Source organism: Brugia malayi (genome assembly GCF_000002995.4).
Source record: "Brugia malayi strain FR3 genome assembly, contig: Bm_v4_ChrX_scaffold_001, whole genome shotgun sequence".
NCBI classification, from domain to species: Eukaryota; Metazoa; Nematoda; class Chromadorea; order Rhabditida; family Onchocercidae; genus Brugia; species Brugia malayi.
The window spans coordinates 10,083,446-10,107,132 of NW_025062479.1; the positions used below are offsets into that span (position 1 = coordinate 10,083,446).

Here is a 23,687-nt window from a genome sequence, read left to right on the forward strand (position 1 = left end):
GTATCTTGTTTATTTGTTTACAGTGTTGCTTTTTTGATTATTATTATTATTATTATTGACAAATAATGATAAATACATCGAAGGATGAGCGATGTATACCATCCTGGATCTGGTGGATCGAAAGGATTCCCGCCAGCTCCTTATGGTTATCCAATGCATTGTAATATGTCTCGTGCCTTTCAAGAAATGACTGATGATGAACGAAAGTGTCTTGATGAACGAAAATACTGGTGCTTTCTACTATCAAGGTTATTTCATTTATTACACTTTCATTTTTTTATCTTCCAACTTTTTCTGCATTTTTTTCTTGATTTTTGCAATTATACAATAAATTAATTTGCAAATTGATTGAAAAATTTGGAAAGTTGAATTATCTATTGAATGTCATTTCATCATCTCTTATTATCGTCATCATCAATTTTATTGGTAACTAGGATTATCTGAAACTCTAATGACTTTTTGTTTAATAGAAGCAATGAGAAAAAAGAAAACTGTAAAGAATTATGGGAACGATGATTTAATTATAGCTTTTTGATAATATGATTTTTAGCATTTGATTTTATGCAATAAATGAGTGAATGATAAGCGCTAGAACTGTGTTGTTCAAATTGAATTATTAAATGAATTCCAATAAAAGTTTTTCAGAAAAATTATTACATTTCATGAAATGTTCTGATTTTATTTATCTTTCTTTTAAAAGATAATTTGATAAGTTTAAAATTCCATGTGCAGGTTTAAATAAACAAGCAAAAATAAAGAGTAGTATGCATGTTTACAGGTAATAACTTTAGTGTGTAATGCCATAAATGTAAAGCAATTCTATCATTAGCAATTAAGATGATAACAAGATGATATCGGCAGAACATCATTGTCGTTCACAAAAATAATAATTCATTTCTCACTTATCTAATTTTTTCTTTCTTCATTAATTTGTTTAATTTACTATCGATCACAATAGATTTCGTTTTTCTTAATCATAATTCCTTCATTGAAAACATTAGATACAAATTAAATTATCTATCACTATGATTATTTTTTGTGTTCATTTGGCAGCATATTTTACATTATGAATACAGTAGGTAAAAGTTAGTTTATTCAAAAGTCAGTTTATTTTCATTGTTTTTTAAAAAAAAATTATGGTATTTACAACCCAAAATTTTTATTTTTTTATTTTGAAAATAAATTGTAAACTCTATGATGTGTTATAAATATATTAAGAATTCATTATTTTGCATAAAAATGAATTCATAATGAATATGATAAATTTCTTATTGCTAAATTTTAATCTAATCCTAACTTTTAATATATTTTACTTTCATAATGAAAAATCTTATCATTATTAAAACTTTTTGCATATTTTTTAAAAGTACTTTAAAAGAAATTAGTAAAAAAACTTAAAGCATGCAAAATTTGTTTTGCACAAGTAATTTAGCAAGCTATACGGCAGTAATAGTTAGTAATTAGTTTAATTTAAATTATCATAAAAATTCTAATGCTTTAATTAAACAATGATACCTAAAATTTGCTTCATTAATTTCTTTTTTTTTCTTGCACGTTTATTAAACGCATCAATTTGTTACGAAAAAAAGTGAAAAATTTTTACTTAACTTTTTTTCTTTTTTTTTTGAATTACTTATAACTGATTCAAAAAAGAAGGAAGTAATGTTTCACATAATAATATATATTTCTTTCACAATATGCTTTGTATACTTTTTAGCATAGTAACATTTTGTGTATCAATGTTACTAGTTGTTATTTGGAGAATTATAGCGCATATTTTTTGTCAACGGCGAGAACGAGAAGAAACTGATGCTGTATTTGACCAGGTAAATTTAAAAATTTTTCTTCTTTCATTCTTTTTTCTTTCTTGTTCACTTTTTTTCCTTAAATTTATTCATAATAACATATTTATGTTGTTATTAATTGTTATTTTTTATTTTATTGACTTCTTTCAATCATTTAATGATTGCATAATTTAATAAAAAATGAAAATGTTAGGTATAAAATATGTTAGCAAGTTAGAATTTGATATTTAAAATAAATGAAATTATTAATTTGCTGTAAAATATTAGTATAAATTTATCATAAATTGTTAAGAAAAAAATTTTTTTCAATTTTTCCTCTTATTGCTATTATAATTAACTTATCATATAATCATTATAGGATGAAGGAAAACATGAATTATTGAAAGGTGATTTAGATGGTATAGCAATTAAACAGGAAGAAGTGCAAATTGGTTGGATGACAGAAGCAAAAGATTGGGCTGGTGAATTAATATCAGGACAAAGTATGACAGGGAGAATTTTGGTCGTATTAGTATTTGTTCTATCTATTGGTTCTCTTATCATCTACTTTTATGATGCCTCACAGTAAGAAATTTTCGTTCTATAATTAAAATATTATTTGAAAAGATAAATTATAAGTTGCATTTACAAAAAACAAAGAAATTCTGAGCCAAATACATATTTATATTTCCTGATAATAAAATTTATGAAAATGAATCATTAATAAATTAAGAAATTTTTCTTCTTTATTACAATCATTTTTAGAATGCTTCTAATTAGCATAATTTAACATCTATCACACTATTATTATTAAAAAAATAAATAGATAAAAAACGAAAAAAAAAAAATCAATAAAACTTTAATATTTTTTAAAACGATACATTTATTCGATACTTATATATATTTAAAAAGAATGAATCTATAATAAAATTGTAGCAAAAGCTTAGAACAAAAAAATAAAAATTCTTTTAGTTATTCTACACAATTTAGTTATTATTATTCATCATTTTATTTCATTTTGCTTATTTCTTTTCGTTCATTTTTTCTTTTCTCCTTTTTTTTTCTTTTTTGAATCACAAATTACTTGGAAATAATAAGAATTTGTGAAATTGAATATGTTCTATTGAATTTTTCATAGGAAGTATGAATTCTTCTTGTTCCAATTGCTATTATTGCATAACACTACCATTCATTCACTTATAATTGCTACCATATTTAAGTTATTTTGATTTGTGTCCTTTTTCTATATATTGATTTTTAGGCTTAATGTATTATCAAAATTTTTTATTTTTTCCCTTTTTTTTTTCACTTAACTGAAGAAATTCTTATTCTTAAGGCAAAATGAAAATTACATTTTGTTAATGTACAATATAAATATAAGTACAAAATATAAAGATAAGATTAAAGTTTTATCAAAATCAATACATAATTCATCGAAAGTTTTTGTCCTGTATTTTTTTTTATTTTAAGTATATTTAATATATTTTTATTTACGTTTTGTTTTTTTTAAAAATTCATTCATTATTAATGATAAACAACAAATTACTAAACATTATTTATATAATAATCATTTCATTCCATTTATTTTAAGTTAAATAAAAATAAAAGAGAAAGGGAGAGGAGAGAATATATATAAACAAACATACATCAAATGAAAGATTTTAAAGCAATTTAATTGTTTTCTTAGCATAATACCATGAAAAAAGAAATTTTCATTCAATTTTGCAAAAAGAAATGTCTTTTTCTTTCTTTCTTATATTTAAGGACAAAAGGAGAAATAAATAAAAAAGGACTCGTTGAATACTTTTAATAGTTTTAGCTCGTTTATTTATTTTTAAAGTAAAAAAAAAAAAAAAGACATTGATGAAATGAGAAAAATTAAACGATACAATTTGTGTTAAACATAATGAAACTATACGCAATACATTTTTCAATTTAATTTTTTTTTAAAGCATAAATCTTTCAATCACAATGATTTATTATATCATTAAGATTGAATATGATAAATTCGTTATGAATGAATTTACAAGAAAAAAGACAAAATTATATTATAGAAATAATTTTTTGAACTTTTAAAATATTTCAATTATCGATGTAATTTTTAAAAATATATACATATATATATATATTTACAAAAATTTCTTTTAAAATATGCTATCAAATTTTAGGGAAAAAGAAGCGAAATGAAGAGATTTTATTAATATCATTTCAATATTTAAAATATTTGTTATTGATTTACAAAATAAGCACCACACAAATTTATGTTTAAATTTAATTTCAAATTTTGTAACTATTTTTGATCATTTTTTGCTAACATTTTAACAATAGAATATGAAGTTTATAACTGTATAATGAATGAAAACGAAAAGTTATAATTTAACCAACTAATCGTTTTTTTTTTTCTTTTTTCACCTATAATTAGTTAAATATTAATGAATTTTTGATTTTACCGAATTTTTGTTTGTAAAAAAATCTGTCAAAATTTAGCATTTATTAACTAATATCTTTCTCTTTTCACTGTATATATTTTTTAATTAAGTATATTACATCGAACGAGTGCATTTATTTGATAGATTTCACAATTTTCATTGATGAATTAAAAAGTTCTGCATTTTTTTAAAGCATAAATTTTTAAACTCCTTTTGACGAATCACTTACTTTGCTTCCTACCATATTTGTCTTTGCCCGAATAATCGTGAATAGCATAAAAATTTTAGATTTACGAGATTTTGAAATTTAATATTTTAAAATATATCATTTCATTTATCAAACGAATAGGTAATGATGGAAACTTCTGTTGTGCTTTTTTATTATATTTAAATGATGAATTTAGGTATTATTATTATTACTACTACTAGCCTTATTATTATTTACTGCTATTGTTATCTAAATTTCAATAAATACATCAAAATTTCAGTCCAAATTTCCAAGTAGAAACATGCGTATCATGGTCCGACAGTCCATCACAACAGATCGATCTCGGCTTCAATATTTTCTTTCTCATTTATTTTTTTATAAGAGTTTGTTTCTCTTTATATTTCTTTTCTATCTTATCATTTATTCTATTTATTTTATTTTATTTTTCTGTTCGACTGGAATTAATTTTGCATGATTTGAAGCAGGATGATATAACAAAAGACAATATGTAATTAGGTTGATTAATTGTGCCAATTAGAACAAAACAAACTTTTATTACAAATTATAAATGTATATCATTTTTAAGTTTAATATTATGGTTTTTTTTTATAGTTTATTGCTGCTTCCGACAAAGTATGGTTTTTATTGGAAGTTTATAGTTTCATTGATTATTTCACAATACCACCTAGCTTTGTTGCTATATATTTGGAAAGAAATTGGCTAGGTAAAATTTTTTCTACTAAATTTGAAAAAAAAAACTGAAAGAGATAATAAAGTCTAATATGAATTAAATCGGAGTTCATAATTTTCGGTTGGCTTTTTTTTATTTTTTCTCTTTTAATTGAAAATACATTTTAGGTTTACGTTTTTTGCGTGCACTACGATTAATGACTGTACCAGATATTTTACAATACCTGAATGTATTAAAAACATCATCATCAATACGTCTCACTCAACTTCTTTCAATTTTTATATCTGTTTGTTTAACAGGAGCTGGATTTGTTCATGTAGTAAGCAAATTATTACTTTTGAAAAACATTTAAAGCTTAATTCATATTCAAAACTCTTTTACACTATTGATAATTCGATTCGAATTTATTGCTAATTAACAAAATATGATGATTTTTTTTTCTTTTTTGCAGTTTAAAATAAATTCAATTATTATAACATACTTTCATATATATGATTCAGCTTGAAAACAGTGGTGATCCCTTCAAAAATTTTGCTAATACACATCGTATAACTTATTGGGATTGTGTTTATTTCTTGTTGGTCACAATGTCTACTGGTTTGAATTTTTTTCAATTTTAATTCTTAGCTATTAATTTGAAAATCTTTGTCAATGAAACAAATAATAATAAAGCCAATTTTGAAAAATAACATTGCATTTAACATAGCTGATTATTATATCACTTGATTGACTTGTTGAATGAAAGAGAAAGTAATAAGTTATACACGATTTCCTTCATTTTGTCATAAACTAATGAAAGATTAAATCTGAAGTTTATGATAATTCTGTTAAAATTAAAATTATTCAAGATTGCGTAATTATTTCGTGTAAAATATCTTTTACTAGTATCATGCAAAGAAACGAAACCTTCAATGATTCTTTTTTTTTTTGAAAAAAAAGAGAAGTATGCTAGTCATCAAATGCATTCTGATAATCAACCAAATATGATTGCAATTGATTTGCTTAAAATAAAATTGTTAGATCAAAATGAAAGATAGCATAAATCTATGCTAATGTTAGAAATGATATTATATGATATGATTAAATGTTTTAGTTGGTTACGGTGATATTTACTGTACAACATTTTTGGGAAGACTATTTATGGTATTCTTCATTCTTGGTGGATTGGTTCGTTTCATATTTGAATTTTTTTCTTTTTTCTTTTGAAAAAATCAGAAAATTATAAAATTACAAACATTTTATTTAATTTTTCAGGCAATGTTTGCTAGTTATATACCGGAAATAGCTGACTTAATTGGATCAAGACAAAAATACGGAGGTGAATATAAGGGCGAGCATGGCAAAAAGTCAGATAACAATGCTTGTTAACATGCCTGTTTGCTATTTTGAAATTATAAACGTTCTATTTGAAATTCGAATAGCTAAAATAATTGTTTGTGGAAACATATAGTAAATAAATCCTATATGTTGAATAATAATAAGTTGAAATATTTGAGAGAAAAAAAAGTAACATAATGTTAAAACAAACACTATACATAATCCAATCTATTCAGTGCGATTTAAAGCAATAATAATTTTTTGATTTAAAATCAATACTGATGCTATAGATAATGAATCATTTGCACATTTTTACATTAATTTTTTATTCTTTTTTTTTTTTTCTAAAATTAATTCATGGAGAATATTTAATTAAGAAAGACGAAATTAATTTATAATATATTTACAGACATATTGTGGTTTGCGGTTATATAACTTATGAATCAGTTAGTCATTTTCTGCAAGATTTCCTTCACGAAGATCGCGAAGATGTTGATGTTGAAGTAGTATTCTTACACAGGTTTTGATCTTTATATATAACAATAACAAATATATAACAATCTTTATATATATATATATACATATAATAATCTTATTTTTAATCATTTTTATAATACTTTTTTTTTCTTTTTTGTTAAATCGTGAAACTATCTTTTAGAGAAAGTTTTATTATTAAATAATTTTTTTTCCGCTTTACAGAGTGCCACCCGATCTTGAATTAGAAGGCCTTTTTAAGCGACATTTTACAAAAGTTGAATTTTTCAGTGGAACAGTTATGGATTCTATTGATCTTTCTCGTGTAAAAGTAAATTTACTTGAATTTTTTATATTTTCTAATATTGTAAAAATTACTTTATTAATCAACAAAAAAAAAAATAATAATGAGGCAAATTACTTAAATCAATATTTATTACTTAGGTTGATGAAGCAGATGCATGTCTTGTACTTGCAAATAAATATAGCAGTGATCCAGATGCGGAAGATGCTGCAAATATTATGCGTGTTATTTCCATTAAAAATTATAGTTCCGATATACGTGTCATTGTACAATTAATGCAATATCATAATAAGGTTTTGATAATTTATTCATTACTATTTCTTTTTTTTTTACTTTTTATCTTATCTAATTTTTACTTTTTAACTTATCTAATTTGTTGTTTTATCTAATCCATTCAGTTTTATTTTTAGGCTTATTTATTAAATATCCCTTCATGGGATTGGCGTCGTGGTGATGATGTTATTTGTTTGGCTGAACTTAAGCTTGGATTTATTGCTCAGTCATGTCTTGCACCTGGCTTTTCAACAATGATGGCTAATTTATTTGCGATGCGTTCCTTCAAAACGGTTCACTTTATTAGTGATTCAAAAAAGGAGAGAGAAAAAAAAAACAATAATAATAATTATTATTAGTCAAAAAATTTACTTTTTCTTTTATCTTATAATAATATAGCCGTCTATACGCGATCAAATTAAGCAACGAAATCAATTAGCAGACGTGAAACGAAATCCGTTCCATTCAGAAGCTTTCAACCTTCTAGTCTTTGTTGTTTCCTTCACAACACTGTTTTGACTTGCTTGAAGCTTTCCTAAAATACTCCATCACTCAAATTTTAACACTTGAAACATTACGCGTAGTAATCTTAAAACTGTTTTCTTATTGTGTTTTCATCGCTGTTTCAACTAATTGTTTCTAAATTTCAAAATATAATGCCTAAAAAATTTTTAGAAGATTTCACCTTCATATGTTAAATTTACCATTTCTGAACTTCTCGATACATTTAATGCTTGTTGCTCTTTGCATGCGTTTGGCGATTGATTTTCCTTCTTTTCATTTAAACCAAATTTTCGTTCCATTTTGAGCATGTGGGTACACCTGTTTATCGGAGAAATTTTAATCCATCTATCACTTATGCTTCTTTAATAAATTACCGCTTTTTCAGTAAAAGCTTAACATGAATTGGAAATAATTTCAGTCACCACATACTCCACCATGGCTAAATGATTATTTACGTGGTGCTGGTATGGAGATGTACACCGAGTCATTGTCCCATTCATGTGTTGGTCTGACTTTCACGGAGGCTGCTGAGTTTGTTTTTACTTTAACTTTCCATTGTCTAACTCTTACTCTTACTCTATCATTCAAAATTAAACTTATTTGTTAGTGAGAGTTTTTAGGTTAAAAATCAGAAAATCATTTATATGTTGGGTGATGTATAAAAGAGTTAAACATGATAGCAAGCGTGATGATATGCTTAACAACACTTTAGCGTCTAATTGTTTTTAAAAAATTCGTCCGTATATTGTGCAAACAACTTATTTGCGTCACGTATGTTTTGTGTGATATTTGTGTATTCGGTATTTCTTTCTTTCTCATCTTAGAAGGATGAAATGTGAAATTGAAATTTCGGATTTCTACTTCAACAAACATTCATTTTGCTTTTGCTAAGAAAGATTATCAGATTCAAGTTCAATTATCAAATCCGAAAAGAAACTCCAAATTTTAAATTTCACCTTCACATTGTCAAGGACAACTCTCAAAAGAATTTTTCTTTTACAGTGACGAGGAAAATTTTTTTTAATGAATGAGAACCCATTGATTGATAAATTTCAGTCCCGCAATACTCCGGACTGGTTAAATTTGTACCTGTGTGGTGCAGGCATGGAAATGTACACAGATACATTATCACACGGTTTCGTAGGGATGACGTTTCCGGAAGCAGCTGAGTAAGCACAGAGAATGCGTTTAAGCTAATATTTTTGCCGGCTTGATCATACTTTTACTCCTAAACTAACATTATACAGTGATTATTCCATTAACAACCACACTATTATAACGAAGAAATGACTTTACACTTATTTGAGCGGAAATCCGAAGTTTAAAATTAAACCATGAAATTTGAACTACTATGAAGAAATCCATGAAATGTTGTTAATACACTGTTAAGCCTCCAAATAAGTTGTCAAATTTTCGACATTTCCACTAAAAACAAAAATTTTATGATATTAATTACAAGAATACAAGAGTATTTCACTTCATATTTTCCTCTTCTTTAAATAAGTAAATTATTTACGATTCACAAAATTCCAAATATATCACTAAATTTGTAATAATCATACATTTGTCATGGAGGACGATGATTTTGTCCAATAACAGTAATGAATTAATAATAATAACAGCAATGATAATAATAGTAATAGTAGTAATAATAATAATAAATAATAATAGTATTGATGACAATAATAATGATAATGATAACAACAATAATAATAATAATAATAATGGTAATAATAATAATACGAAGGAAAATAAAATAGTAATAATTACAATAATAATTATTGTAATATTAATGATAATAGTAATAATAACAATAACAATAATAATAATGTTAATAATAACAACAATAATAAGAATGATAACAATAGTAATAATAGTGGTGATAATAATAATGTTGATGAAAAAATAATAATATTAATAAAAAAGATAATATTAATAACAAACTAATAATAATAATAATAATAATAATAATAATAATAATAATAATAATGAATAGTAATAGTGCTGCCAATAATAATATATTAATAAGTATATTTTTATCATTTTGTAATTGCATAAGAAGAATGTTCGAAAATCATAGGGTTCAACAAGTTTTTTTTTCCTTACCATATGCGTAAGAATTTTAGATGAATTTGTTGACAAATGTTATCTTTGAACAAAATTTTACAGAAAAATTTGGTTCCGGATTTTTTTTTACCACTAATTTTTCGGACAAATACGAAAAAGTGTTTTTATTATTTTCCTTTATGAACGATTCATTTTGCTGTGGTTAAATTTAAAAAGAAAAAAAAAAAAATAAGAAAGAAATGGGGAGTAAAAAGAAAGAATAGTGAAAGTAACATGAACAATTAGTTTGTTTAGTAAAATATATGAACCATAAATGGAATATTTCGTTTTCTTCTTATATTCTTTCAGTTTGCTTTTCACTCGTTTGGGTCTGTTATTATTAGCAATTGAACTCAAAGATGATGAGAAAAAGGAATGTAACATTGCAATTAATCCAGCACCGACGACAACAATTCAACCACAAACACAAGGATTCTTCATTGCTCAATCAGCTGATGAAGTAAAACGGTATGTTTAACTGTTGCTAAGAATTTTCATTTATTACTCAATTTAGCTTAGTTTGCTTGTATTTTCAAATAATGTAAAATTATAGAGCATTTTATTGGTGTAAACAATGTCATGAAGATATCATGGATATATCACTTATCAAGAAATGCAAATGTCGAAATTGTAAGTTCCTCTTCTGTAGCATATAAATTTTTTTGAAATTTATTCAGTTATTCATATATTTGTAAAATATGTCAATCATTTATTACAATATCATTCATTGTTATAAATATTTTGCAATATTTCATATATAGTTTATTCATAAAATACTATATGAAAATATTACTAAAAAAATATTTCAAACAATTTCATAGATTATAGTTCATTGTTTCCTACTTCAAAATTTTGCATTTTTCAGTAGCTCTTTTTCGAAAAGGGGCAAAACAAGTGCAGTTATCCAAGCGAATTGGTTAATTTTCAATATAATTTTCAACATTATTAACTCATACAATTGCTGGGAGATCCAATGATTTGTTAATGCTTGACTATATTAAGTAGTAAATTTAATAGCAAATTAATCAGCAATAAAAGAATACGTTTTCAATTACTTACAAAGAAAGCATAAAACGCCGCACACAACGATACGAAAAAGAGCTATCTAAAAACCTTGGGGTAATGTTAGTGGTAAGAAATACTTTGCTTATTTGCTAACTAACATTTTCGTTTCTTTACAGTTCGAACGTTTAATCATATTTGCTTTGCTCTGTAGTTCTTTTTTATATTTCTTTCTTTTTTTTTTTTTTTTTTTTTTTTCATAAGTATATTTTTAGCTCGTGCAACACCAGTGTCAAATGCATCAAATGATACAGCTGTACAATTGCGCAGGCTTGATGAACGGTTAGTTCTGAAAATAAAATTTTTTGAAAAAAAAATTGCTTGAAATATTTAAATATAAGGCTAACAAGAGATAAAAGTAATGAAATAAATTGATTGGCGTTATGATTTTATTCCGGAAAATATTTGAATATGAGATAGGTTTACGCGGTTATATTATAATAAATGGCATTATGATAAATAATCGCATAATTTTATCAATTCAAACATTTAATCACATTTGATTTGTCGTATAATTCTTTTTTAGATTTTTTTCATTTTAAATATAATTTCAACTTGAATTACGAATGCAATGTGGATAATAACAATAAATGCCTATTGTTGCAGGCGTTCATTTGGGCAAAAGAATTCATTGAGTTTACCTCCAGAAAATCGAACCATAGATTTTAGTAAAGAATTTGAGCAACAGGATATGAAATACGATAGTACAGGAATGTTCCACTGGTGTCCGGCAAGAACACTTGAAGAATGTGTTTTGGTGTGTGGAATTACTTATAAATTACATACCTGATAATTGTTTGATAAAGTGATGATTAGATTGAAGTGAAAAATTTAGCTATTCCAACGATGAAAGAAATCATTCTTCTGCACTTTTTTTTTTGTTTAATAAGTTTCAAATTTCTCATCTTAAAATTGTAACTATAAAAAGAAAGAGATGAAGTTAGGAGATATAGGAATACATATAAATACTTTGGAATTGTATATGCGTTTTTTTTTTTCTTTTTTTTTTTTAAAGGATCGCCATCAAGCAGCGATGACAGTACTAAATGGGCATGTGGTCGTTTGTTTATTCGCTGATCGTAATTCACCTTTAATTGGTCTTCGCAATTTTGTCATGCCTCTTCGTGCCTCAAATTTTCATTATCATGAACTTAAGCATGTTGTTATTGTTGGGGACGTGGAGTATTTGAAAAGAGAATGGAAAACTTTATATAATTTACCCAAAATTTCAATTTTGAATGTATGTTTTACATTTTAATTTATCCCCTTAAAATGAAGATATATTATCATATCAATTTCTATTTTGATAAAAGTATTTTTATCTATTCTATGATAATAATGAAAAAAAAAGATAAAGAAAATAGGGAGGGTATTGAAGACTATAGAATTTACTGGAATACATTGTTAAATCCTAGTTAGATATCTAATAACTATTCTACTTATTCTATTTATGCATTACATCTCTAAACGCAAGAATTATATATTTTAGTGTAAGATGATTAAAGAGATATAATTAAATTACTATTACATTTAACTACTTTATTTCCCATTTAAATTCTACCATTTCACTTTTAATGAAAGCCGCATTTCATTGAAATATTCAGCAGAAAAAATTATAAAATCTCATAAAAATTTAAGAATGATAGCATTGTATTCGAAATTCTTATAGTTTAGCATATTACAATTGTTATTATTTTTTATTATTTCAGGGATCACCATTATCACGAGCAGATTTACGAGCAGTAAATATAAATTTATGCGACATGTGTGTCATTGTATCAGCTCGTATACCGAATCCAAATGAAGATCCAACATTAGCCGATAAGGAAGCCATTTTAGCATCACTGAATATTAAAGCTATGCAGGTTTATATTTTCATCATTATCTTATCATTATCAGCATTCTTAACTATTCATAAATTTCAAGATATATAGGCAAAGTTAAGCACAAATGCTTCAAGGGAAACATATTTAAACATTTACTTTAGTCTTTATGTTAATTAACCCAAATATTTCATCTACTATGATCCCTTAATTTACACTTGCCAAGATTTTCATACTGTATTAGGTTCAACTATTTCATCTTTGATCTTAAATTATCACTCCGACTACTTATAAATATGATTTTTAAAGTTGATTAAGTCATCTTTTTTTCTTTTATAGATAGTATTTGGCAGTATAAACTATTATCTACTTTTCATTCAGATTTCCTTCTGATATGATCTTATTTTTTTCTTTAATTTCAAAACATAGAAACATATCATTTTATTTTCAGTTTGATGATACCCTTGGCTTTTATCCGTTACGGCAAACTGGTGGAACCGTGTCACCGCTTGGTAGTCCGCTATCGTTACAAAAGAAAGGCGCACGATTTGGTACCAATGTACCAATGATTACTGAGCTCGGTAAAATTTTGCCTTAAAACATAATTAAAACATTTGTGACCACTAACTCTAACAAGTACAACGAAATATTTTTCCGCCATAAAATTCTAGATGAATTCTAAAATTTTCCTAGAAATCAGTTAATAATTTTTTGTTTTTGTTACTAATTTAATGTGTCTCATTGAAGTTAACGACTCCAACGTACAGTTCCTGGATCAGGATGATGATGATGATCCGGACACCGAGCTCTACCTCACTCAACCTTTTGCCTGTGGCACTGCTTTTGCAATATCTGTCTTGGATTCTCTAATGAGTACTGTAAGTCTTTTCATAGTAGCAAAAAAAAAGTAATACTAGTAGTAATGAAGCAAAGTTTGCTGTAAGAGAAAATTCTGCAAGAAACAAAGCTTAAATGTTGACCGGAAGTATGATGCTAATATTGCAGACTTATTTTAACGATTCTGCTTTGACATTGATTCGAACACTGGTAACAGGTGGCGCTACGCCAGAAATGGAGTTGATATTAGCAGAGGGTGCAGGATTACGAGGTGGATATAGTACACCGGAGACACTGAATAATCGGGATCGATGTAGGATCTCACAACTGGCCCTACAGGATCGACCATTCGAAGGAATTACCGTAACCCGCCTTTTTCTTCTCATTAATTTGAATTTCCCTTATAAATGTAAAGAAGAAAGAAAGATAATTTCAGACGGGTAGCTCCTACGGTCAAATGTTTAGCACTGCACTGAAAAAACACGGACAACTTTGCATCGGACTGTACCGGTTACACGACCAAGCAGCAGTTGATTCTAACAAACGTTATGTCATAACAAATCCACCAGCTGAATTGCGATTGTTATTAAGCGATTATGTATGTAATTTTTGCTTCTACATAAACTTTTTGATTCCATTCACCATTCTTTCTTTATATTGCACCACTAAAATTTTGATCAAGATTATATTAAGAGTAGTATGATATTTGACACATAATGTTATTCTTCAGGTTTATGTATTGGAACAATTTGATCCGGGTTTGGAATACGAACCAAGGAAAAACTTCTTATGACCTATTGTGCTTACCTGTTTTTGTTGTTTCATTTGAAGATGTAGCTCAAAATTATACTACCTGTAACAGCCAATCAGAAAAGAATGTCCCCCGCACTATAAAATAAAATGTGACGTGAGGCTCAGCACTTCTAACAGACATCTATCATACAAACAACAAGCCAATTTTCTACGCTGATTTTGTGCCTGTGGTTAACATGAGAAATCATAAATATATATATTACACAGATAAAATTTGCAATGCAATAAAAATATATACAAATTTACAACATAACAATTGTTGAATGACAAAATATTTAACTGAAATATGTTAGAAGAAAAAACTTTCTCTCCATCACTATTTACCATTGCTCATTTTCATATTACCAACCTTACGCATTGGTTGAATATCTTCATGCAACGTTTCGATCAAAATTTTCAGTTCTTTGTTTCCACCTAGCATATCGATATGCGAAATCAGTAGATCGTGTAACTCTTGTAAACGCTTCAAGGTGTATCTAGAAACGATATTCTAGAAATTACTGGATAGAAGGAAAACTCAGAAAGACGTAAATGCAAGAGTAAATCTCTTAACATAGGACAATATTTACCCAAAGGCTCCTCGTTCTTCTATAATTCGTATGCAGTACTTCTTAACTTCCACATCTTTGGGCCTTTGACGTAATATATCTGAAAGACTGCTTACAAATTAATACCAAAAAAAGTACCAATATAGCTGGCACATCCTACAAACAATCAGGATGTTAAATTCATATCAGGAAAATTCTTATGATTCCAACTAAGATGCTTACTAATAATTTCATCGTCGTTGTATTTTTTGTCAACTGCAACTATAATAGGGAAAGAGAACTTCCCTTCGGTGAGATCCTCAGCAAATGTTTTCTGTTCTGCATAAGTACGAGAACAGAGATTGATGTAATCATCTCTGTAATCATGTAATTGATGCAATCATATATATATTTAAGCAATTAAACAGAATGGAAAAAAAAGAACAGTATATACGTACAAAACATTGAATTCGAAGCAATTACCTGATCTGAAAATAAATGGCTAAATTTTTTATCAACGATTTAAAATCGTACTGTTTTTTTCCAAATAATTCCATTAACTGTACTGTTAGCGCAAACAAACCACCCGTTTCTGAAGAATTAATAAAGAAGAATTAAAGAAATTCAAATCGAATGTTGTAAAATTGCTATTTCCTAACTGACAACTACTCATTTGTAATACATACTTTGCATCGCCATTTGCTCGTACTCCTCCTCAGTTGGACACTGGACTATATCCCGCCAATACAATTCTTTTCCCTGTCCACGATGCAGTTCCAATAACTGTTCTAAATTTTACAGATTGAAGCAAACAGTTAATCTTTTGAACACATTCTTCCTTCTTTGTAAAATGAAGAATGGAACTGTTTCAAAAAATCGAATTCTCTTTATATTTTCGAAATTTAAATCCTAGTTCTGTTCTAAAGCTGCAACAATGAGTTATAGAAAAATTAAAAAGGACAAAAAAATAAAATTTATAGGAACCAGTAAAAATTTCCACAGCTTCAAATTTGCCCAACAATATACACCTAGACAGGGCTGCGAAATATACATAGTTCGCTGTGTTGATCGTACGGGCAATTCCATATATGCTATGTGTTACCGGCAATCCTCGTCTTAGAAGCGAACTGTCCTCGATATCATCAATCCTGAATTCTAATGGAGTCTTTTTAGGTTGTAGAGATAAAACACCTAACTATTTCGACAAATAGGGATTGGTGAATCCTGAGGTAGCTCTGGAGATTTCAAGCAATTGGAGTCATTAACTTTCCATAACCAAGTAACACATTCAGCTTACATCAGTGACGCATTGTGAAGCATTTCGACCACAGTCATGATTGAATCCAGCACCTCCACGTCGACTTGCAACCAAAAATTAAATGCTTTTGCTAATTGGCTTCTCAACTGCTTACCCGGTAACTTCAATATGTACTGATATGGTGCAAGTAATTGCGCTACGTCATCTGCCATCTCGCACAAAAACGAGAGCTGTGTAGAAAACAACTAGAAACCATAAGATGTTACCTTCCTGACATAAAGAAAAATGAGAATGCAAAAGAAAAAGCCCCGAACTTCGAAAGTAAATGAATAACTGATTTAGTGTCATTTGGTCACAAATGGTAAAGATATCCAATAATCGCTGCTCGGTATAAAATTAACAAATGCGTTTGCATTATGAATTTTTATTTACACTATACAGTTAAACCCGACAGGTATAACATGCTAGATCAATATGTTACTGCTGTTTCAATTTCTCGAACATATTCCACACATTTGCTAGGGTCTGTTGGGAAATACTTTTGACATCGAGTCATTATTCTTTTGAAGGCCTGAAATGCGCATGCCAAGTTTTCGAAGTTAGCAGATATTGAATAATAAAAAGGTGTTTCATTGATCGTTCTACCTAACATTCTGGTACAGAGAATTTATGCCTTATTTTATTTATAATTTTTGTTTTTCAGTACGTAGAAAGTACACCATATTGAATTGGACAATAGAATTATGCTTAGCACCTTAATTAAATCATCCTATATTAACCTGTATGTATTTCCGTTGTGTTTCATCATTAAGTACATGGGCAATATTTGAAACGTAGGCTTTCGCTGAGCCAGGCCGCTGATGTAAACCAGACCTTGTCACACCTACAGGCCATGGAGCATTACCTATTGCCATTTCCATGTAAGCATTATTTGCCCTGCAACACAATAAATGAAAATACGGATTTTAATATGAAGACCTGAAGAAAGCTAAAATCCTGTTCATTTACTACCCACATATTTAGCAAACAAACCGGATGTAATCACGATCAATTATGATGAGACGACAAATTTTGATCAAATGTTCTCGGATGTCAGCATTTACATTGTGTTTCTCCAGATTTTTCATTAATGGACGAAGATGTTCCATTGTTTGTTTATGCATCGTTGCTGCTAATTTACCTTCTGCTGATCTGGAATAACAAACTTGATTTTTTTCTGATACCTAAAGTTTGGAAAATAAATAGAAAATAATACAAACTCAACAACCGGTTAGTCGTAAATCTAAAAGACATATGAATTTGCAACTCTAACTACTAGTACGATTTAAATAAATTTTCAGTTTTTTATGGTGACTCTTTCCAAATTCAACTAAAGTAGACGATTCAAAAACATTCGTTTCCTCTAGCTGAAAATACTGAAATAGCAACTAGGCTTAATATCTCAAACCAAGAAAACAAACAAACCATGCTGTTCTTCGTTAAGTGATAATCAGCAGAACTAACAAGTATAAGTATGACATCTCATCAAAAAGCTAACTTTCCGTAAAATCCTATAGTTAAAAAAGAAGAAAAAATGGTATGCCTTTTTTCAACTTCATCGCGAGCATTCAATGCTTTACCCCAGCGAGTTAATATGTAAGAGAAGAATTCACGAATAACATCACAGTCTCTATTAGGATTATCGCCTTCACCCAATAACTCAGCATTAGCTTCTATCCTTTCCCAATTATTATCGCCTGCGGAATTTGGCATAGCAACATCGTGTTTACCTGGAAGCTCTATATAGTTGTAATTCGAACAGCAGTTGAACAAAGACGATGTCTTAAATTGTGTGATCTGAGGTAAGCAAGGCATACACTTAATATATGAATATGCAAGCACGAAGTAAATAAACTGCATATATATCCAGATCCAGAATGCCTTAAATACACTAGTTTGGTGGATAATAAGTATCTATCAATAACCAGATAAACTTTAAAGAAACAAACTTCATTCTATACAGTTTTTTCAGTTTACATGGCATTCGAAGAAAACTAACAATTTTTAATTCAGAACAAAAAATCTCTAATCTAAAGATTTGATCCATACATGAAACATAACACAAATCACTAACCAGCATTGTACTGCTCTCCCTTAATAACTTCTTCAATCAGTTCATGGTCAACCTCTTTCATAGCCGACTGAAAATCATTTTTCCATCCTTCTTTCATATCAGGCTGAAACAAAAACAACAAATAAGCTGATAAAGCATAACTAAACTTTACGTGAATTTAAATGACGTCATGTAACCTGTGCAAACAAGAAGCAAACCACACTAAATAAATGATGATAGCAGACAAATACGCAATAAAAACCAAACACTAACTTGCTCAATTTCAAGTTTACGAAGCCGAGCTCGAGATTCTTGTTCTGTCTCACCAAACAGCGTAATTGGTTGACTCCGACTTCTTAATCTTTTGATGACGTCAACTCGTGGCAAATCAACACAGTCTAATCCCGGTTCAGTAAACATTTCTTTTGTCTGATTCTCGATCCGTGCCAAGCCTCCACTTTTCGCCTATCGGGAAGTATATTAAAGTCGGGATCGGCAAAAAATTAACTGTACAAATCTAGCCCATAAATTTAAGGTTTAATTTACAATATTACGCTTCGTGTCGGGAAAGATCACATATAATTCATAGATCTTAGGAGGCAGACAGACAACGTGAACTTACAGCAGTAACAGGAGTCGGTGCTAGTGGTTTCGCTTGGTGATACTCTCGGTTCTTCTCTTCTCCTTTCTGGAGCAATTGGCTGCGTTTCAAATACTTCTTATTTGGCGCCTACAGAAAACTATAGCAATTTACTTACAACGCAACATATGAAATAAATAAATAAACAAGCAAATAAATACATGTAAGTACATAAATATACACAAATATTATATATTTAGAGTATCACCCGTTTTCGACTTATTTGCCTTCATATCAATAAAATCTTGGCGTACAACATTTTAAAATAACATATTTTGGCAGATATTGTCACTGGCATTAATCATTCTTTAAAGAAACAAAGGAAAAAAAGAAAGAAAAAGAAAAACGACACACTTAACATTTCATCTTATTGAAAGCCAAAAACTTTCACCAGCAAATAAATAAGTAATGATACCTGAATTCCTTCAAACTGCTTTCGTTTACGTTCAATTTCTGCTCTCAAAATATCCATATCTCTCTGAAATTCAGAAAAAAAAACAAAACAAAAGTAATGTGTTTTATTTATGTAACCACCAAAAAACACTATCCAAAGAGCTAGAAAGTGACATTATTCAACAATCTAAGAATAACATCATAACCTGTGTTCCTCTGTCAATCCTGTTATCCATTACATACCATAAATCTCTAGAAAGTGTCCTCAAAACCCCGAAACTCCACGAATCCAACTACGTACAGCTGAGTTAATGTGGAACTTGTCGCAATCCAAACACAAACCCGTCAGAAGATGAGAGAGATATGTGGCGAGGGACGATATATTGTATCGCAATGGTTATATTGACGCCTGTTATCTATCAAATTTCCACACTTTTTCAATAATGTATTACTGCATCTCTCTAAAATAAGGTTATCTTTCGGTTTTTTTATTCCCTCATATATGCTGTCTTTCTTACTCTCATTACTAATTATTTATTTAAGCCAAAAATCAGTTATCTTTCTTTTTTTGTTTTATTACATTGATACTGTCAGAGCTGTTTTACTGTTACATCCGATAGTTCTATAATTTCGTGTTATTCTCATTCATTCATTCATAAACTTTACGTGATTTTGTAATTATGACGTGATTTCGTAATTATTATGTCAGTATTTGTCGCAACATTATAGAGAAGATAAATTAGTGAGAAAAATCATACACATCGCCAATTTATACTTTTCGCTAACTGTTTTTTAATAATGTTTCTCACTTTTTTCTTTTATTTTATGAATGTCAGAAAAGGCAAATTGCGATAAGTAAATGAATGTCGAAATTTGGAAGGAAATGAGGAGTCTTCTAACAAAGGAGTGAAGGATAAAAGCTTCCAAATATATATCTTTTTTTGATTATTATTCAGAAAAATATTCACGGCTTTTTTAGGTATTATCCTAAAATAAATGAATGAAATTATGAATTTTCATTTGCTAAATTCGAATAAAAATTTCACTTAAGCATTTTATTTGTACAAAAATTCACACATATGGTTCATACTTTTTGTTGTGTAAATTACTGTCCTCTGAGGAAAACGTAAATAATTTGAGTGGATGAGGTGTCGTTGGTACAGCATTACGGGTTTGTTACAACAACGACAACAACATTTACAAATACAATTATCAACATGTTATATTAACCTTAACAATATGGTATCTTTTTTCCCCTTTATGTAATTCACTTAACATTTAGCTAATAATGAAACATAATTCATATTTGTTGTCTTTTTCCATAGTTTATAGTAATAGAAAAATGAAGTGGATTTATGTTGATTAATTTTTAGCATCACTTAAGAAGATGTTCAAATGATACCACGAGAGGAAATCTGCATATCTGGTGCCAAAGTGGTTTGCCACTGCTTGAGGTACCATTACCATCGAGGAGAGAAATATGTCAATTTACTCTCAAACCTATTAGCGATACTGTATCTCGGTTTTGCAAAAATATCGAATGCGAAGATAAAGGCATAGAGATTGTGTATGTTTATTCAACAAGTAAGTTTGAATGATCTAAAATTTACGAATTTTGCGACTTGTTATTCAGCATTTTAATGGTTACAGATTTTACGACTTGTTACTCAGCATTTTGCTGGCTGCAATCTTCGATTTTGAAATTATACTTTGCTCTTCGTATTCACTGTGCAAGGTTTTTCGTAACTGCTTCATTCCTCTTTTGTACTTAGTTCTTGTTTTCTTTTTTTGACTGAACTTTAAAAACTTTTAGGTGGTAATAGAATTGCTGGAAGTACTTTATTGAAGCATTTATTGTTACGAGGCAATTTTAGATTACGCATCAATGATTTCATTTATACTGTAGAAGTACCATCTTCAAAAGATGTTATTGCGGTGAGCCTTTTATTTTGTTGTTCATATCTGCAATCAGTGCAGAAATTCTTTGAACTTTTCCCTAACATATGACGTTTTTGTAAGAATATGCAATGAATAATACTGGTTAATTTCTAATGTCAGCTATGAAAACATATGCTAAAGATAATCTATGTATGCAACCAAAATGGTGTATCATTGCTTGAAATACCATTACCGTCTAGAAGAAAAAAAAAATTGTTCAGTTGATCAAGAACCTGTAATCAGTATTTTTTGGTACCAAAGACATAGATTTGCGAGTATTTATAGAAGAGTATGTATTTTCATATTTAATATAAAAGTTTTAAATGCTGAACGATTTGTATAGCATTCAGTAACAGGGAAAACATTAATAAAAGCTATAGAATATTGTGTAATCAGTGGTAAAATTATAGAATATTATGGCGGATGGCGATGTAATGCAGAAATTTGATGGTTTGAGATCAACAATAGCGCCATTATACAGTATCATGAATGTGGAAGTGTATAAAGCATTCCAGGAGCGATTACTTATAGAGGAGTATGAAAATGTAAAAGCAGAACTTAAACCCCTAATTCAAGTTTGTTTGATTTTACGATTTTTTTGAAGTTTTTATTTTTGTAATATTAAGTACTGTTTTCATGGAGCATCGTTTGAATAGTTCCATTAAATCACCCTTTCTGCTCTAAGAACATGCATGTATCATCATCTTAAATATTTGGCACGTATTTGAATGGATTTTAAACATAGCCTTCTTTTTTCATTCAGAGTGACAAATTTCAGGCGAAATTTAAATTTGATGAATTCTGTAGAAAACGTGCGCAACGAATATTATGGTTAACACTAGCAGCAATGGGATTTCAAGCAGGATTTCTTGCTCGGTTGACGTGGTGGGATTATAGCTGGGATGTCATGGAACCTATTACATATTTTGCAACACATGCTACGCTGATTGCATCATTCGCTTATTATTTGTATACCAATCAGGTACTATTTGTTTATACTTTTTTGGAACTGATAAACGATCTTAACTTTCTCTAAATAAAGGGTTCATATAGTTTGTGAAGTCAAGCTTTATTTCATTTCCCTATTGTTTGTATTACGGAATGGTGCAAACTTTTTTCCCAATGATGGATAAGTTCATATTTGATAAAGTAAATCGCAGTGTATCATTTTTCAGTATTACAATCATAATGATCATAAAAAAAGAGCGATCAGCTTGTACTTTCACAAAAAAGCTGCAAAAAGTAATTTTGACATATCCAGGTGAGTTTGCCTGGTCATCCCAAACATCATATAAAATTTCGTTTATAATTTTTAAGTGAAATCAGTTTGTCGCAATTTACATAAAAAGACATGCAAAATGTCTTTATTACAGGTTTAACGAGTTACAAAATGTAGCAAGTTCTATTAAGCATGATCTAAAAAAACTTCGAGATCCTTTGTACCAACATTTGCCTACTGCAAGATTGGCGTCTTTATTACAAGAAAGTGGGAAAGTGCAACCCAGAAGCTTTACAAAAGAACGAAGTTGACCCTAAGCAAATTTTTACTAAACCATTTAGATTTTTACTTCTTACTTCGTTTATATGACATTGTGAGATTGCTTACTGCAAATGAATGGGTGCGTTTTGAAGGTACCTTTGGTTTTTCTTCAGAAGTATGCCATAACCATCTAGAAAGTTGGAATTTGAGCGAAAATCAAGATCACAAGGTTTGGATTTCTATAGAAATATAGCATGGCTATATTTTGATACTTCAGTTAGTGAGCATTTTGTTTTGTAAAAGATAAAAGTTTTCAAAGAAGCAAAATGGAAGTTAAAAGTTCATTTTATTCACAGTGTTTCTTTTCTATGGCATCCTTGTGATATTTAATATTACCTTTATCATATTTCACTTCGTGTATCATTTGCGTATTTTTGCGAGTCAATTCATTAAAAGAGCCTGATTTTCTCTTTGATCTCAATTAAGCTTTTTTGAAAACTAATGTAACTTGGAGATTCTGTATAGCTAATAAAGACTGGTAGGTGCAGCTCAAGTCAGCGAAGTCTAATTTATTGATTCCAGTAAATACATTGATTGTTGTTTTGTGAGAAATTTTGGTTGTTCAACAAATTAACAATGAAAAGTAATTAGTGAATTACGAGTTACAACGCAATTTCATTTATTGTTCTTTGAATTAGATATGGAAAATGAAAATTTGAGGAAAAATTCTAGTT

The 23,687-nt window shown here is 28.4% G+C and overlaps 3 protein-coding genes across 9 annotated transcripts; 2 read left to right on the forward strand and 1 right to left on the reverse strand.

Moving 5' to 3' along the window:
* Window positions 1-84: 84 nt before the first annotated feature.
* Window positions 85-14,605, forward strand: Bma-slo-1 (calcium-activated potassium channel slo-1, putative; the record flags this gene model as incomplete). 5 transcript variants are annotated; one of them, XM_043074315.1, is made up of 26 exons in its annotated part: window positions 85-248; window positions 1,718-1,826; window positions 2,164-2,369; window positions 4,702-4,804; window positions 5,034-5,145; window positions 5,280-5,431; window positions 5,613-5,709; window positions 6,206-6,279; window positions 6,367-6,458; window positions 6,839-6,949; window positions 7,129-7,234; window positions 7,348-7,500; window positions 7,618-7,773; window positions 8,403-8,515; window positions 10,400-10,558; window positions 10,644-10,720; window positions 10,956-11,006; window positions 11,368-11,434; window positions 11,759-11,909; window positions 12,168-12,392; window positions 12,862-13,017; window positions 13,427-13,556; window positions 13,723-13,853; window positions 13,981-14,175; window positions 14,249-14,410; window positions 14,543-14,605. In XM_043074315.1, 26 exons carry the CDS (start codon window positions 85-87, stop codon window positions 14,603-14,605), a joined length of 3,315 nt encoding a protein of 1,104 aa, XP_042930249.1. The 5 variants fall into 5 exon arrangements, with proteins under 5 accessions (XP_042930249.1, XP_042930250.1, XP_042930251.1 ...); XM_043074316.1 differs by lacking the exon at window positions 8,403-8,515 and adding an exon at window positions 9,041-9,153; XM_043074317.1 differs by lacking the exon at window positions 85-248 and having other exon boundaries at window positions 1,740-1,826.
* A 336-nt stretch (window positions 14,606-14,941) lies between these two features.
* On the reverse strand, window positions 14,942-19,614 carry Bm3756 (geranylgeranyl pyrophosphate synthetase, putative; the record flags this gene model as incomplete). Of its 2 annotated transcripts, XM_043074320.1 has the most annotated exons (15): window positions 14,942-15,101; window positions 15,195-15,273; window positions 15,396-15,529; window positions 15,636-15,744; window positions 15,839-15,940; window positions 16,137-16,300; window positions 16,450-16,655; window positions 16,892-16,981; window positions 17,190-17,346; window positions 17,443-17,601; window positions 17,993-18,179; window positions 18,524-18,626; window positions 18,776-18,967; window positions 19,125-19,232; window positions 19,558-19,614. In XM_043074320.1, 15 exons carry the CDS (start codon window positions 19,612-19,614, stop codon window positions 14,942-14,944), a joined length of 2,007 nt encoding a protein of 668 aa, XP_042930254.1. The 2 variants fall into 2 exon arrangements, with proteins under 2 accessions (XP_042930254.1, XP_042930255.1); XM_043074321.1 differs by lacking the exon at window positions 16,892-16,981.
* A 1,064-nt stretch (window positions 19,615-20,678) lies between these two features.
* Bma-mcu-1 lies at window positions 20,679-23,003 on the forward strand (the record flags this gene model as incomplete). Of its 2 annotated transcripts, XM_043074322.1 has the most annotated exons (7): window positions 20,679-20,777; window positions 20,909-21,119; window positions 21,349-21,470; window positions 21,884-22,048; window positions 22,252-22,455; window positions 22,649-22,734; window positions 22,847-23,003. In XM_043074322.1, 7 exons carry the CDS (start codon window positions 20,679-20,681, stop codon window positions 23,001-23,003), a joined length of 1,044 nt encoding a protein of 347 aa, XP_042930256.1. The 2 variants fall into 2 exon arrangements, with proteins under 2 accessions (XP_042930256.1, XP_042930257.1); XM_043074323.1 differs by lacking the exon at window positions 22,649-22,734 and having other exon boundaries at window positions 22,847-22,852.
* Between the last annotated feature and the right edge of the window lie 684 nt (window positions 23,004-23,687).